At 35.2% G+C, this 17,622-nt stretch overlaps 1 protein-coding gene across 2 annotated transcripts; it reads left to right on the forward strand.

Moving 5' to 3' along the window:
- The first annotated feature begins 9,636 nt into the window (after positions 1-9,636).
- On the forward strand, positions 9,637-16,926 carry LOC129873373 (uncharacterized). 2 transcript variants are annotated; one of them, XR_008762715.1, is made up of 7 exons: positions 9,637-10,144; positions 11,191-11,847; positions 12,541-12,996; positions 14,114-14,286; positions 15,141-15,324; positions 16,281-16,533; positions 16,615-16,926. XR_008762715.1 is itself a non-coding variant. In XM_055948456.1 (6 exons), exons 1-6 carry the CDS (start codon positions 9,749-9,751, stop codon positions 16,371-16,373), a joined length of 1,959 nt encoding a protein of 652 aa, XP_055804431.1. In that variant the 5' UTR covers positions 9,637-9,748; the 3' UTR covers positions 16,374-16,926. The 2 variants fall into 2 exon arrangements, 1 of the variants encoding a protein (XP_055804431.1); XM_055948456.1 differs by having other exon boundaries at positions 16,281-16,926.
- The last annotated feature ends 696 nt before the right edge of the window (positions 16,927-17,622 follow it).

Below are 17,622 nucleotides of genomic sequence, written 5' to 3' on the forward strand. Positions count from 1 at the left end.
TCCTTCATAAAATTTCTGAATCTGCCACTGGTGGTGACAATTTTCAACTAGCGGAGAAAAGGCAACAAACAATGGTAAAGTGATGGTCTGGGAGTGGTGGCGAAGATGACTGAGAATAGAAAACGAAAGAAAAGAAGCCAATAAGAGTGTGTTTGGTGTTGGTTTAAATGTTTTAGAAAATGTTTTTCAAATCAACTTATTTTTCTTAAATTTAAGAAAAATGACTTCTTTTCAAAAACTAACAAAATATTTTTCAAAAATGTTTTCTTCTTACCCCACCCCAAACAAGACCACCCTTACAAAAAAAATTAAAATTTACTTTTTTAAGAAAAAATAAAAAATATAATTTTGAAAATATTTCAAATTTTGAAATTTTCATTTTTTATCCCGTCCCTACCTCGACCACCCTACCCTCTAAAAAAAATTCAAAAACTTTATTTTTCTGAAAAATATTTCAAAATTTAAAAATTTCGTTCTTTTTACCCCACCCCCGCCCCTCCCCCCACCAACCCTCACTGAACCCCCTCCCTCTCCCCCAAACCCCCCACCCCACAAAAAAATTTAAAAATTTATTTTTTGAAAAATATTTCAAATTTTAAAAGTTTCATTTTTTTACTACACCCCTATCCCGTCCCCCTACCAGCCCCCCTCCCTACCAGTCCCCTCCCCACACACAGAAAATATTTTAAATTTTGAAATTTTCTTTTTTTTACCTCATCCCCTACCCCAACCCCCCACCCCACAAGCCTAATTTATTTTTTGAAAAATATTTCAAATTTTGAAATTTTAATTTTTTTCACCCATCCCTAACCCCTCCCCCTCTCCAAACCCCCTCCCCCTCCCCACTCCCCAAAAAACTTAAAAATTTATTTTTAAAAAAATTAAATTATTTGAAAGTTAGGTCTAGAGTCAGTGTGGTCAGATTTTGATTCGAAAGTCGGGATCGGGTCTAAATTTAAAAGTCGAATCTTGAGTTGAGAGTCGTGTTGGGTCCCACATCAGGTGTCGGGGTCGGATCCCGAGTCAATTACTAGGGTTGATTTTCATGTCAGAAACTATTTTTCTAAAAAATATTTTCTACTCTCTAGCCAAAAATAAAAGATATTTTCTAAAAAATATTTGTCACTCACCAATCCAACATGAAAAAATAAGTTAGAAACCAACTTGTTTTCCAAAAAAACATTTTCTAGGAAAACATTTTCCTTCATAGCAAACACACCCTAAGACTTGAGGATTATGGTTTTATTTAGGGCATGTTTGGAAAGTAATAATATAATTGTGATTTGGTGTAATTGGGTGTAATTACACTTTTTGACATATTTGGTAGACCAAGTAATTACTTGGTAAGAGAGAAATTGAGTGTGATTGAAGAAAATTGATGTAACTACACTATGTAATTACATGAAACTTTTTAAAATTCTTCTATATTTATATTTATATGTTTTCATTTTAATTTATTTTTTTATTTCTATTATTTTTAAAAAAATAGTTTTATTATTATACTATTTTCTAAAACTATATTTTTAATTTTTTATATTTTATTTCCTCCTCACTCTCAACCTTTACTTTTTTCATGTGATTCCATGCAATTTTTCTTATTATTTATGTATTTATTTATTTATTATTCTATTTTTTTATTTGCATAATTTTGTTAATATTTTAATTTTAAAATTAAAGTAGAATTCATTATTAAATAAGGTTATAAACTTACAATTTCCTTTTCTTTTAAACTATATTTATGTATGTTATATTGAAATTTGATATAAGAATATCATATTCAATTTTTTGTTTTGAATTTAGAATTTATGTTATATTTTCAACTTCATTTGTCTTAGTAGTATTGACTTGATATTTCACATTGCAAACCATTTATTTTTTAGTTAAACTTGATAGATTATTTTTTTGTCAAATATTTTAATAATTTTATGACATTATATTCATAATATTAACATTTTTGTCAAACATATATTTCATGATGTTCATAAAAATCTTATACTTTTAGTTTTTATGATTAAATTAATTAAAATATATTAATTTAAAAAATATCAATAAATTATTTTTATAATATTAGTTAAGAAGATATTTTTATTAATTAATATATATCTTAAATATTTAGGTTAATTTCCCTTTAACCAAGATCATGTGGAATATAGGATGCACTAATTTGGTGAATCAAATCATTTTCTTAAAGAGTTTCTTCGATGTTCCAAACAAAATACAGGAGTTTTACTGTGCAAAGCTTGTCTCTTTCGGAGAACGACAAAGCCATTTTGCTAGAATTTGCAAGCAAGTATTTTTAAGAGAATTCAAGCAAATCTTCTGAAAGGATCGGTTTTCGCTCCTTTACTGCTTGCAATTCCCTTTGGTGGAGTCGACTTCTCCACCATTTTCAACAAACTCCTAAAATCAAACAGAAGATTTCGTCGGAATTGAGGCAGAGGAGGGTTTGTCGTTTGTGGCTTAAACCAGTTCTACTCGAAGTTATACTACAGCTGAAGCAGACCCAATTCTTCAGATTCACTATTGTTTCTTGTTTATCTTCACGCTATCTTTAATAGCAACAACTAACTGCTCATCTCCATCTTTGGAAGCTTTGATTTTGAATGCACTCTATCTGTTTGATAAATTGTCTAAGAGGAAAAGAAGCTTGTTGGTAAGCCGATGTGAACCAGGTTCATTCCAACTAGAGTTGGTACCTCCAGTTTCCATATTTATTCTTTTTTCATACACTTATAGTTATAATTTGCTGACTTTTGACCTTTAAATAATTTATTAGTTTATACGTGTTTTCGTGGCTTTGAATAGTGATGGTAGACTAGGGTCATGTTCTTGCTTAGGGACGGGAACGAGGGTAAGGAGGGGCAAATGGGTTAAAGGAGCGTCTAAACTGAGAGTAAGTTCTTGGAACATTGGGACGTTAACGGGAAAATCCATAGACCTAGTTGAGATTCTAAAGAAGAGGAAGATTAATATAGCTTGTGTCCAAGAGATCAAATGGATAGGTTCTAAAGCTAAGGAGGTAGACGGGTATAAGTTTTTGTTCTCTGGTAGATCGAAGTATAGGAATGGGATAGGCATTTTAGTAGACAATGATTTAAGAGATCGGGTGGTGGAGGTTAGGAGAGTCACTGATATGATGATGTCGATTAAGGTGGTCGTTGAAGGGACCATGTTGAACATTATTAGTGCTTATGCGCCGTAAGCGGGCTTAGGCAAGGAGGATAAGAGGCGTTTTTGGGAGGATTTGGATGAGTTAGTGGGAGGCATACCTCCTACTGAGAAACTTTTCGTGGGAGAGGATTTCAATGGGCACATCGGGTCTATTTCGGGAGGGTATGATGATGTACATAGAGGCTTTGGCTTCGGGGATAGAAATGGAGTAGGAGTTTCACTTTTGAATTTCGCAAGAGCTTTTGGGTTGGTGATAGCCAATTCGAGTTTCTCAAAGAAAGAGGAACACTTGGTAACCTTCTGTAGTTCAATGGCTAAGACTCATATAGATTTTCTACTCCTCAGGAAAGATGATAAAGGTCTGTGCAAAGACTGTAAGGTCATTTTGATCGACAACCTTACAACCCAACATAAGCTCTTGGTGATGGATTTAAGGATCAATATGACGAGAAAGAAGAGGGTCAGGAAGGACCGACCTAGGATAAGATGGGAGAGTTTGACCACAACTAGTGCCCTGGAGATGGGAGAGAAATTAAAGGATATGAGGATTTGGAATAATAGTGGGGATGCGAACAGTATGTGGGATAGGACGGCTAGTTGTATTAGGGTTGTAGCACGAGAAGTATTGGGAGTCTCGACAGGTAGTCATAGTCGACATCGAGGGGACTAGTGGTGGAATGGAGAAGTGCAAGGGAAGGTGGAAGCAAAGAAGATGGCGTATGCGAAGTTGATAGAAAGTAAGGATGAGGTGGAAAAGTGGACGAATAGGGAACTTTATAAGATAGCGAGGAAGGAGGCGAAGTCGGCGGTTTCAACGGCAAAAACGACAGCTTTTGAATGCCTTTATACTGAACTAGAAGAGAAAGGTGGGGATAGGAAATTGTTCAGGCTAGCCAGGGCGCGGGAGAGAAAGGCATGCAATGTGGGTCAAGTAAAGTGCATTAAAGAAGAACATGGTAAAATATTGGTAGAGGAGACCCTTATTAAACAGAGATGACAGTCATACTTCCATAAACTCTTGAATGAAAAAGGGGACAGAAAGATTGTGTTGGGAGATTTAAAACATACAGGGAGGCGTCACGATTTTGGGTGTTGCAGGAGTATTATGGTCGAGAAGGTTAAAGGTGTTGTTCGTAGGTTGCGTTGGGGAAGAGCGACCGAACCTGACGAGATTCCTGGGGAGTTTTGGAAGAGTTCGAGCACGGTAGTTTTGAAGTGGCTGACTAGGTTATTTAATGTCATCTTTGAGACGACAACGATGCCTAAAGAATGGAGGTCGAGCGTAATGATCCCTCTATATAAAAACAAGGGGGATATCCAGAGTGGAGGTCGAGCGTAATGATCCCTCTATATAAAAACAAGGGGGATATCCAGAGCTGCAACAACTATAGAGGTATTAAGCTTCTAAGCCATACTATGAAAGTGTGGGAAAGAGTGGTGGAGAGGCGTGTCTATTTCAGATAACCAATTCAGATTTATGCCGGGATGATCAACTACAGAAGTCATCTATCTTATGAGGAAACTGATGGAGCAGTATAGGGAGAGGAAGAGGGAATTGCATATGGTATCCATTGACCTAGAAAAGGCTTACGATAAAGTCCTATGAGAGATACTATGGAGATGTCTGGAGGCTAAAGGTGTACCTGTGGCGTACATTAGGGTGATCAAGGACATGTATGAGGATGCCAAAACCAGGGTAAGGATAGTAGGAGGGGACTCAGAGCACTTCCCTGTCGGAATGGGGTTGCATCAAGGATAAACTCTCAGTTCATTTTTATTTGCCTTGGTGATGGATGGATTGACGCGATAAATTCAAGGTGAGGTGTCATGGTGTATGCTTTTCGCGGACGACATAGTCTTGATCGATGAGACTCGTAGTGGAGTTAATGCTAAGCTGGAGGATTGAAGACATACCTTGGAGTCTAAAGGGTTTAAGCTGAGTAGAACCAAGACAGAGTACTTAGAGTGCAAATTCAGTGAGACACCTTAGGAGGTTGGCGTAGAAGTTAGGCTTGGTGACCAGGCCATCCAAAAGAAAAGTAGTTTCAAGTACCTTAGATCTATCATGCAAGGCAGCAGAGAGATTGATGATGATTTCACACACCGTATTGGGGCAGGGTGGATGAAATGAAGGCTCACTTCCGGTGTGCTATGTGACAAGAAGGTGCCACCACAACTTAAGGGAAGGTTCTACAAAGTGGTGGTTAGACCGACTATATTATATGGAGTGGAGTATTGTCCGGTTAAGGTCTCTCACATTCAAAAGATGAAAGTTGCCGAGATGAGAATGTTGAGATGGATGTGTGGGCATATAAGGAGCGACAGGATTAGAAATGGGGCTATTCGAGATAAGGTAGGAGTGGCCTTGGTGGAAGACAAGATGCGGGAAATGCGACTAAGATGGTTTGAGCATGTGAAGAGAAGAGACACAGATGCCCCAGTGCGAAGGTGTGAGAGGTTGGCCATGGATGGTTTCAGGAGAGGTAGGGGTAGGCCGAAGAAATATTGGGGAGAGGTGATTAGACAGGACATGACGCAATTATAGCTTACCGGAGACATGACCCTAGATAGGAAGGTGTGGAGGACCCACATTAGGGCAGAAGGCTAGTACATATTCTCGTTATTCCTCCTTATTAGTAGACGCATTAGCACACTATAATTTCTTGGGCTCTGATTTCTGTTATTATCTATTACTTTCTGTACTTTAATTACTCTATTTTATCCCTGTCGTTCTCGTTATTTGCTTTCTCATATATGCCTTATCTAACCTCTTTTATGCTTTTATTTAATCGAGAGTCTTTCGTAAAACAGTCGTCCTACCTTGGTAGGAGTCATGTCTGCGTACACTTTACCCTCCCCAGACCCATGTTGTGGGATTTTACTAGGTTGTTGTTGTTGTATATCTTAAATATTTAATTTAATATCATTTATAAATGTCTTTATTTGTCTAATATAAATTTTAAATTTTAAATAATTAACTTTTATTTTTTAAAATTTAATATAACCTTATGATTGCACTTGTACAACCAAACAGTACACTTGTAATTACACTGTAATTACGTTCTGACAAATAAATAGGTCATTGTAATTACTAGGCTATGTAATTACTATCCTAATAATAATACCAATTTCAATTACTAGATATCTTTTCAAACAGACCCTTATAGAAACTTGGCTAAATGGTAATAAAAAAGTAATCATGCCATGTCTAGTAACTTAGATCGGTGAACGGACACACACCTTAATTTTTCTTTTTTTTTTAAAAAAAATAAAAAATAATATATAAGTACCCCTCTCAACTATAACCGAAATCACTAGGACACACCTTAATTATACATGAGTCCTATTACACCTCTGAATTATTTTAAAGTGTAATAAACACACCCTAAACCTATACAATCACTCACATGAAGGGAGATGATTTACACTCGCCTCCACGTCAGTGCCACGTTAGCGCATCTTCAGATCTAAAAAAATCGTCATATCTAAAAAAAATCGTCAAATATAAAAAAAAAAATCAAAAAATCGTCCGATCTAAAAATAATAATAATAAAAATTTAAAAAAAGGAATTTAATTTTAATTGTGCTCACCATATATTGCCTAAACTAAATCTCTAATATGCATTTTTTTTCCGAATTTCATGTTAAGTGTCTGAGTAAAAAGAAAAAGAAAATGTATAATTCTTATGATATTATACAAATTGATGAAATATCTAGAAAAAGATCATCGGCAATTTAAGTATGTTGTGAAAAAAATATTTATATTTCTAAAAATGATAAAATTGGGCTCTATTTCATAATGAAAAAAAAATAATTAAAAGCTATCAACTTAGTTTTAATATTAACTACTTATATGTATTAATTAATAATGCAAATGTCCAATTAAAAATGGACATGTGTCCAAATTAGTCAGATTTTATACCTCTTTTTCGTGTCTCACTTGCCTCAAAGAGAGTGAACCACTCTCTGTGCCACCTCAGCACTGAAGGGTGTGTTTATTACACTTTAAAATAATTCAGAGATAATAAGACTCATGTATAGTTAAAATGTGTTCTAGCGATTTCGATTATAGTTGAAGAGGTATTTGTGTGTTATCCCCCCCAAAAAATAATTAAAGGATACGCCCATTTGGAAATTTAGCTTACAAATAATATTGAAAGTTTTCCTAAGGTTATTTGAGGTAATTGTTCTATATAATCTCACTTCTTAATAAAAAGAACGTATAAATATGTGTATAAATATTGTATAATAGTATTTATGAATAAACATACATTTTTTATACATACTTACATATCGTATATACAAAATTATACATTACATATACATGTTGTTATTTACCTAAAAAAATTGTTGCGCGGTAGATATACTCTTAAAAAAGGATTCGTACGTAACTATAAAGGCGACAAAAATAATTTCAACAAAAATGGCCTTGCGCCATGAAATTGCCTCTGTAGTTTGTATGCTGGCGCGCAGCATTGCGCCTGCAGAGAATTTGTTGTTTTCCTTCTTGGCGCGGCGCGCCAATATCGCATCCAGAATGAGCCTCTGAAATTTGCATGCTGGCGCAGCGCGCCAACATCGTGCTTGCATAGAAATTTTCTCCCTTATTTCTTGTGCTTCTCCGAACTTCCTGCATTTACTTCAACACCTACCTTAGTTTGCACTTGATAGGTATTTCATTCAAAACACATCAATTAGCTTCAACATCTTATCAAAAATGCCTAATAAATATGGGAAACACGGAACATGGGCTCGTAGATGCGCCCAAGATCAACTACAGAGTAGTTAACATGCACATATAACAAAAACAAAAAAAGGACAACCATCACATACCTCAAATCAAGACTTAATGCTCTAAAGAACCTGAGCTTTCTCTTTTTGAAGTGTCCTGACTTCTTCTTGCTGTAAAACAAACAAAGAATACAAAGAAGCAATGAAAAATGACCTAAATTACTTGAATTATACTCAAATACTAACCTTTGGACAATTTTATGATCCTACCATCCAACTAGGGTTTTTTCACCATTAATTTCAAGTCAAGAACCCTCTGCCCATGATAATTTCATGAATTCTAAGGTTTAAGAATCAAAATATAATTTAAGGGAGTAATTAACTTACCTTTGGCTCAAGAATTGATAGAAAATTGAAGGAAATAGCCCTAGGTCACCCCTTGCTCTCCCAAGTATGAAATTGTAGAAATCATAACGTTTTTGAGACTTTTCCCTATTTAGTCCATGATCAGCCTGCTATAGAGGCCTCCATCTTGCTATAGTGGTCCCGTCATAGTGGGATTTTGCCCGCTATGACAGCTTGCACAGAAATAGTATTTCAAAATTCTTTCCCCAAGCCCCAATTTTACTAAACAACCTTAAATCTTGTCGTTATAAAATAATCCTTTCATGTTGAATTTAATTTCGGGAGTTCTACCCACCCGAATTCACTTCTGAAAAGCCCTATGGATCTTTAACGTCTTGACTATCAAAAAATCAAATCCAAATCCAAACTTAAACATTAACTTCAATCCAATCCCGGATTCCTAGACCTCACTTCACTCAGATTTCGTTTGAGACTTGCCTTGGCTGAAATTACAAAGTTATTACTCAAAAAATTTTCTAGCCCAAATCTTTCACTATTGGTTTTCCCATAACAACAGGAATGGGTCATTACAATAGATAACATTTTACCCATTGCTTGTTTCTAATATATAATGTATTGATTTGTATAAATAGTGTAAAAATGTATATATAATGTATAATTTTGTATCAGAAATATAAATACATCAATATATAATATTTATACAATATTTATTTCGAAGCTCAAACTCGACGAAACAATGACGGAGCAACTATGATTTTCATGCCAACAAGGGATAAAGTAAATAAACAAATGGGGTACGCTAAAGAGTTTTTTTTTTTTTTTTTTTTTTTAAAAAAAAAGACATGGCAAAACTGCTTGATGGTGATGAGTGTTTCTTGAAAATTATTAGCAGTCATTAAAGGCATATCTCAAGATTTGTTTCAGCACTTGTTAATGTCTATCTTTGCAAGCGAAAGGTGAAAATTTTGTACACTATTTTGAACAACTCTATAAATGAAGCATTGAATCCTTAAGGAGCCCCGAGTCTAAACCAGATTTTGAATATTCACTTCTAAATTTTTAACGCCTAGTCAAAAAGGGTAACACAAATATTTTCTCAATTTTTTTTAAAAAAAAATATAAATTTGAAGAAGCAGAAGGAAGAGAAGCAGTGCAGCAAAAGTTGCATTTCACTTGCAAGAAGGTTTGCATAAAGCCATATTGTGTAATAAGTAATGATTGAGTAATTTTGATTAAGGAATTTTATCTAATTTTTTCTTTTAAAAAAATCAAAAAGTAGTTAGATCCATCAACGGGGTTGCCAAGCCCATATTCATTTTTAATGGGCCGGATGAGAAATCAAACAAATGTAGCCCAAATTGAACTTCTTTTTTTCCCAAACCCTCCTCTGCTCGTTTTTCCTTTTTTCTGTACTTCTACTAGAGACTCCTTGTAGTTTTCTTGCCCAGTGAGTAAGAAGAAGAGAAAACAAAGAAAATCTATGGCGGATGTTGTACAGTACAAGCTGGAGCGTATGCTCCCTGAGTTGGACGACCTTGAAAAACGCGGTCTATTTAGCCGCCAGGAAATAGCGGAAATAGTGAAACAGCGCCGGAAATTTGAGTACAGGCTGAAGAGACCTAGTCCATTGAAGCAGGATTTTTTAGCTTACATTGACTATGAGAAAAGTCTCGATTCTCTACGACTTCTCCGTAAGAAAACTCACATGAAAAAAACCGGCGAAAGAAAGTTGAAAAAATCAGTTTCAGATTATGCTGGAGTTTCCAGGATTATTGAGACGTATCGGCTCGCCACGACTAGGTTTAAGGGAGATATAGAGCTTTGGTTTCAGTATTTGGAGTTCTGTAGGGAGCGAAGGAATGGTCGAATGAAGAAGGTACGTTTTACCTTGGCAGAAACTTGCTTATTTGGAAGCTCAAGTTTCGTGTTTTATCCTTAAATTAGTTATTATTCCATAAGCCAGGTATTTAGAGAGTTCCTAGATTGTCTTATAATGTGCATAATTTTCTATTATTGGAATGACGGAACAAAGTTAATTAGCATTGAGGCGTAGTTGATTGGTTGATTCTTGATGAGATTTACTTATTATTAGAGTGCAAACAACTTCTAAAACATTGGAAATAAAAAAAAGCTTAAGATTGAGATAATGAGTATAATTGAAAGGGCGGTTAAGTTTTCTTTTATTATGTTGAAGTGTCTTTTTTTTTTTATAAAGTTCCATTTGTCAAGCATTGAGGATTGTCCGTAGTGTGTTAGTTTTGCACCTTCTGCAAACCAGTGAATTTGCTGAACTTATTTTGTACAGTTAAATGTGTATTTTGAATATAATTGTAAATTAAGGCAGTCAACACACTAAACCTTGATTACAAAGTTGGTTTACTAAGTATGTTCTGTGGTCAAGTTTCTAGTTTTTAACTCTTTAACTTCTCTTGGGATTTAACAAACAATATATATTTCTTAATCATTTGTTCTCTTATCTGTATTTATGCACATGCATATGATCAGTTGCATCATGGTCAAATGGCAAAATCTATCTGATGTTGATTTTCCTCTTATATGTATGAATTCCAATGGCCCAGAGTTCTTTGAAAATCGATAGGTTGTTTGTTTGACTGAAAAAGAGCTTTGAAAGCTTATTCTTTTGCATAAAGCACATCTGAATTCTCTTGATAATCAAAACTTTCTAGAGTCTAATTGGGTACATAGTTGTGGAGAAAGGTGAAAAAATTAAGTGAATAACTAACCGAGGCTCCTTACTATATGCTAGGTATATATTTAATCAGATTAAAAGTTGCCAATGGTTCAAGTAGGATTTGGAGCATGAGAGTGTCCTAACTTGGATGTTGTTCTTTGTGTCAAATCATTAAATGTTGAGAGTCTCGGGTGTCTTATACTGTTCTCACGCCTATTGTTCTTCAATAGGCCCTTGCGCAGGCAATCAGGTTTCATCCTAAGGTGCCTGGAATATGGATATATGCTGCAGCTTGGGAGTTCGATAACAACTTAAATGCTGCTTCTGCTCGTGCCCTAATGCATAGCGGCTTGAGAGCATGTCCAACTTCTGAGGATCTGTGGGTAGAATATCTCAGAATGGAGCTTACATACCTAAATAAATTAAAGGCCCGCAAAGTTGTGCTAGGAGAGGATGAGGGAACACTGGCTCGTTCTGGCAAAAATGCTAAAGAGGAACATTGGAGAGATGAGAACAAGGAATTATTTATTGTCCTTGATGATAAAAGAGAGGAAGACAAATTATCCAACCTTCACGATGAAGACTCGAAGGAGAAATTAGATTTATTTAGGGAACAAGGTTTAAGTGTTCTCCAGACAGTTTACAGTGGTTCTATTAAAGCCCTCCCTTCCAGTTTCAGTTTAAGAACAAAGTTTCTTGAGATACTAGAAGCAACAGATTTAGGTCATTCAGAAGATATGCGAAATGAAATACTTGGTGATATGAAACAAGACTTTTCAAATGAACCAAAATATTGGGATTGGCTTGCAAGACAGGAAGTGATTGATCTTAATGATCTAGAGACTACTGAAGCAATGACAGCTGATCAGTTAAGCAGAGCAATTCAGGTAACTCTAAACCTTAGTTGATCCACATGTTCGATTTTGATGTTATAATCTAATCCTTGTATTGCCTGTCTAATGTGATAATTTCTGGATCTTTCATGTCTAAGATCACGTGAAAAGGACATATGTTTGCCAGAAACTTAAGCTTGCTATTTTGAAATGAAGGTTCTTAATTCCTTAATAATCCTCAGTTATTGTTTGCTCCAATTCTCCAGTCTAAGGAAAAGTGGCATAAATTCTGGAATTACCCCTTCTGAGTGTCCATCTTCTAGTGTGATGGGAAGATTGTTCCTTCATGTGCAACAGAGCGTGTGCTATTTGAACTTTACTGTCGAGGATAGTTTTATACTTCTCCAGTGACTAAATCAGAAGACATCTACCAAAAGTCTTTGGTTGCACATGAAATGTTACTATGCTTGTGCTTTACTGTTTGAGATCTTCCTTTCCTTTAGTTTTATGATTTGATTCACTCTTTCAGTGCCTGGTAGTAAACCACTGTTTTTCAGAATATCCTGTATAACTTTCTTCGTTCATTAACAGGTACAGGCAACTGTACATTCTTGAGTGACAAATTTTGATACTCTTTCTGTGGGTTTCGAGGGGGTGGGTGGGGTTGGAGATTTCATTATCTGCATTTCTCTTTTTATGGTTTATATCTGTACCCTGCTGACAAGGTTACATGCATCGATTCTGTAGGTTTATGAGGAGGGTTTAAAAATTGTGCCTTCAGCCTCAATGTTTGATTGTTATGCGAAGTTCTTGATGGACGTCATCTATTTTAAAAATCAGGGAAGTCAATCTTCTGAGCACTTCAGTGCAGCTAGTCATGCTATGGATCCTATTTCACATCTCTTGGTAGTATATGAAAAGGCTGAAACCATGGGGTGCATCACAGAAGATCTTGCTTGTCAGCATGTTTCTTTTCTACTGCAACTTGGGAAAGTAGATGAAGCTAAGACTTTGATGGAGAAATTGTGTTCTGGAAAATTTTCAGAAGCAGTGCAGCTATGGGCTTTATGGTTCTCAATAGAAATGAGATTTATCCAGAAGAAATGTATGCCAAATAAGGCAGCTCTGTCTTCTATCTTTGAGCCCTTGAGAAATGTTTTGTTGAAATTTCCCATATCAGAAGCAGAAACTATATGGCTTATGGTAGGCCAAAGCTTAAACCTTTCCCTGTTTAGAGTCTTTGTCATGCATTATAAGATGGTGATAGAAACTGTATTGCTCCTTCTGACTTAGCTGTGATATACTGATATATGAGGTCTTGCTTTCCAGTTGCATATATCAATATTTCTTCTGCTATTTCATTTTTGGTGTAAAGAAAATTATGTAGATGAAGCTTAATCCTTACTAGATATTATAAAATACTTATAAGCTGACCAAGGATACATCTTTTGCTTCTTTTTGAACATGTAAATACACTATCTTTGTACTGATGATTAATACACTGTTTCTTAAAAAAGAACTTCTGCTATTTGAATAATTCCTTTTGTGAGAATTGAGGCATGTTACATTACTATATATAAGATGCAAGTCTGGGCAGTGCTTATATTTCAGCAGATTCCATTCAGTGCACGTTATGTTGAGTATGTTAGAGATGTATCAGTGGTTGAGACATGCACATGGCTACACCATTTCACTGGCATTTATGTTCTGTTTTTATTTTCTATTTGCTTTTTACTTTTTTTAGAGTAGGGAAGCATCCATTGAGGGCTTCATGTGATTAGATATATAATGCAAGTCTGAGCAGTGTTTGTATGTTGGCAGATCCCATTGAGTTCAGTGCACGTTACATTGTTGAGCATGTTAGCATGTTAGCATGTTAGAGATGTACAAGTAAATGACAGATGCATGATGCAACAGAGTTTTACTGTTGTTTGTGTATGTTTTTGGCATAGAGTAGCATTCATAAAGAGTGCTGGATTTGTCCTTATCTCTGTGAAACTAAACTAAATATTACCCAACAGAAATACTTATATCTTTCTCAGTAGTTGTTGGGATGGAAGCTCTAGCTGAGCCAAAATAAAAAAAAATTAGGACCTCTTGGAGCCAGTTCCATGGTATTTTCATCAAGCACAAGAATCTTCTTTGTTTATCATTTTAATTTTTCTTTCGAGTAATATTGTTAGATGCCATTCAGTCTGATTTCCTTCTATGCTTTAGTTTTACTAGTGTCGAATGAGTGGGATATTTATAAGCTTGAACTTCATAGATCCATTTTCTCCAAAAAAATTCTTAAGATCCATTTACATTACATATTATGCAGGCGCTCAAATATTTCTCCACTCATAAGAAGTTCTTTGACTTGTTGGTGGAGACTTCTATGACTTTACTGGCCAAAGATGGTGGAAGTGATGATGGTTTTTCCCTCTCTACTACCATCATCAATTCTGTTCTGCAAAGGGATGGACTTGGGAGTGCTAGAGAGTTGTATAAGAGGTATGCTACTGCTGATTGATTATTGTCATGTATATATAGTCTATTGTTTGATAAACTGTTCTGTTATAGAGAATGTGTTCTTGTACGTTAACCTGAAGACTTGTTTAAGAGCGTGGTAAAAGTGTGCTGACATCTATCTTTAGCCCACTTTTTTAGGTTAAGGGAATACAATCTACATAATGAACCCTCTTCCAACTGCATCACTTTATTAACAAATCATCATCCTTCACTATTGCATTAGCTAATCAATTGTTTTCTGAAGTTGGTTTAGGTAATTAGGTACCTCGTTAGTTCACTTGCTTACTAGTATCAAAAAGGTTAACCTGGTTCCTCCTTGGTGCAACTCTTACTTGATATTGGATTCTTTAAAATTCAGGGTGTTGAGAGATATAAGGGCTTTTTTCAGTCTTTGGACTTTGTTGTTGTTATTGGGATAATTACAGTAGATGGCCATTCGGTCATTTTAATTACCCAAAAAATGGTCATTCGGTGTATATACATGTATATGCAGATGTATACAATATATCATAATGTATATTTAGTGTATAGCTCATGTATAAGTAATCTATATTGTATAGTCACTGTATACTTTCTATGACTTTTGACAAGCTATATTGTATAGTCACTATATATTTCCTATGATTTTGGCTATTTCTTATGTAAATAAAACATGACTATGTTTGTTATAAACTAATTATTTTATTGTATATATTTGAAATTGTCCCTATTACTTAATCACAACTTCTTCCGACATGTGGATTCAAATTTAGGGGTGCTGAGATGCTAGATGATGTTTCATTTGTTCTTTAAAGAGCAATAGATACATGTTACTGACATTTGACCACCTTGTGCAGATTTTTTGCTTTACCGCACCCAGGACTTTCTTTGTATAGGAATTGCATTGAGCTGGAATTGAACCTTGCGTCTAGTGGAGATAAGATTAGTCTGGGAAATGTCCGAAAACTGTTTGAAACTGCACTTACAGCTTATGATCAAGATGTCAGATTGTGGCAAGACTATTATAATATGGAAGTCAAGGTACGCGATCATTCCTTCTCCTCCTCCTTTGGGGAACACATTATTTTTCTTACTAAAACAAATAGCAGAAAATGTTCAGAGATAAACTGGGAATTAGAGGAAAAAGGTGTGCGCTGTTTCAACTCCAATTGTTGACCTAAAATGAACAAGTGTCTTCTCTCTTACAATTTAAGCTTTATCACACATCTTGACATGGTTATAACTTTTAAGGGTCATAAGTTCTAAGTCTTATTGTCAGCGCATCAGCAGTTATTACCAATTGGTTCATGATAAAGAATCATGCCCACACGAAAGGCTGCATGATGAACATAAAATTAAAGAAATACTAATGTCCTCTCTCTGATATTTTATATTTTAGATATATTTGGAATTTGTATTTGGTTGCAAATTCGTATATATATATATATATATATATATATATATATATATATTAGAGGAGGCAATTCACACATGTTAACAGTCTTTATTCACTTTGATGTGGGTGATTGGAAAAAATAATCATTCGTCTGATATATTTGTTGTTATATGATCTATTAATAGCGACGTATTCAAGAATTATCCTCCTTTGCCTTTTGTTTATTCATTTTGTGGGGAAGTTTTTTTTTTTTTTGGGTGGGTGGGGGGGTCAGCCTTCGGAGTCAAGTAGCATTTCTAGTATTTCAAGGCATTGTTTAATTGGCTTAACTCATTATTTTGAGTAATGCCATATATAGGTAATGATGTGTATTGTGCCACTAATTATTTACCTATGCTTTTGTAAAAGAATATGATCCAGCGATTGTTAAAGGAAGTGGGGAGGCATCTTTAATGGGCAGGGGGGGAGGGGGAACAGAAAAGTTGTATTTGCTGCTATTTATTATGTTCCCACTTTGTGGAGATTTATGTTACTCGTGGTCATGGACTATGGATAAAAGAGTTAGCATCTAGTGCTGATTCTCTTTTTAACTACTGTTCAGATGGGAACATCAGAAACTGCAGCAGCCGTTCACTGGCGAGCACGGAAAACCGTCAAGAAGAGTATTTCCCTTCTACCCTCAACGGATATGTGATCGATTCTGTGGGAATACGGTCAAAATTTGACTTGGAAATACTTTGAGCAAGTAATATAACCAAAGTTCTCTCCGGAGGGCTGGCTAATGTGAATTCTTATGCGGTGCACCATCTCATATATCATTGAGCTGCCAATCTTGATCTCCATCACAATATGCGGTATTGATTCTCTTTCGATGACATGCTTTAGGATCTTATGTGATCTGAGTCACTGTTAAAGGAGCCTTGCTATATTCTTAGGCAGGACCTTGGCAGCAACTGTGATATAAAGCTTTTAGGAGAGCTATTGTCATCTGCGTTCCAATTTTCCTGATCTCTCAAACTACTTGGAACGACAACATTTTGTAGACGAGTACCTTTAGCTTTGTGTGTCAAACAGACAATCTACCATTTTTATCAAGAAAGCCTTTTAGCAGGAGTTGAAGATATTTTGCTGAATTTGGTGGGTACTTCCTTGAGTTCAGGTCTGAAATTTTTGTATAGTTGCAACACGTTAGAATTCCAGCTTTTCTGATTGCAATTTGCACCCGACATATGCACTTTTTGGTGATTTAGATCTTATCCTAATTGTTTTTAATAATTCACACCCTAATCTCCTTGGGAAAATGATCTCTTATGACCAATTACAAATTGAGCGGGAGATGATTTTTATATTTCTTATATGTAAAAATGAAATTTCTTATAAAAAGGTCAAAACTAAAAATAGGTTGCTATAAAATCGAATCTTTTGTGTGCATAATCTACAAAATCACTAGCATCTCTAAATTAAGAGCAATGATTTTCTAGAATTACTCTTCTGAATTAATCATAAGTAACAATTTAGACAAGTCACAACGAGAGCATCAAAGTTGTGTTATTCTTTACTTTCACTTTTAAATTCTCGCAATTAATTTCTTAATACTCAAAGTGATGTTGTTCAACACTAAATCTTGGATTGTGAGTCATTGAGTTGATGATCATGATGACTGTGTAAGCTCAATTTCACATCATCATCATCATCTTCACTATCGTCGTCGTCATCATGTTGTGATCCCTTTCTCTTTCGGTTCATTAGATTGAAAGCTTAGGTTTGTTAGCTTAAGACTCTAACCCTAGATTTGAAAGTCTTTATAACCTAAGAATTAAACACCTATTGCAAAAATCTGAACTAAAGTAAATAGGTTATAATATTATGAACAAAGAATTAAGCTGACAACTCGAGAACTATAACAATATCTTGCTTAGGAACGGGTTCTCTTCATTGATGAT

The sequence above is a fragment of the Solanum dulcamara genome, chromosome 11 (assembly GCF_947179165.1).
Source record: "Solanum dulcamara chromosome 11, daSolDulc1.2, whole genome shotgun sequence".
NCBI classification, from domain to species: Eukaryota; Viridiplantae; Streptophyta; class Magnoliopsida; order Solanales; family Solanaceae; genus Solanum; species Solanum dulcamara.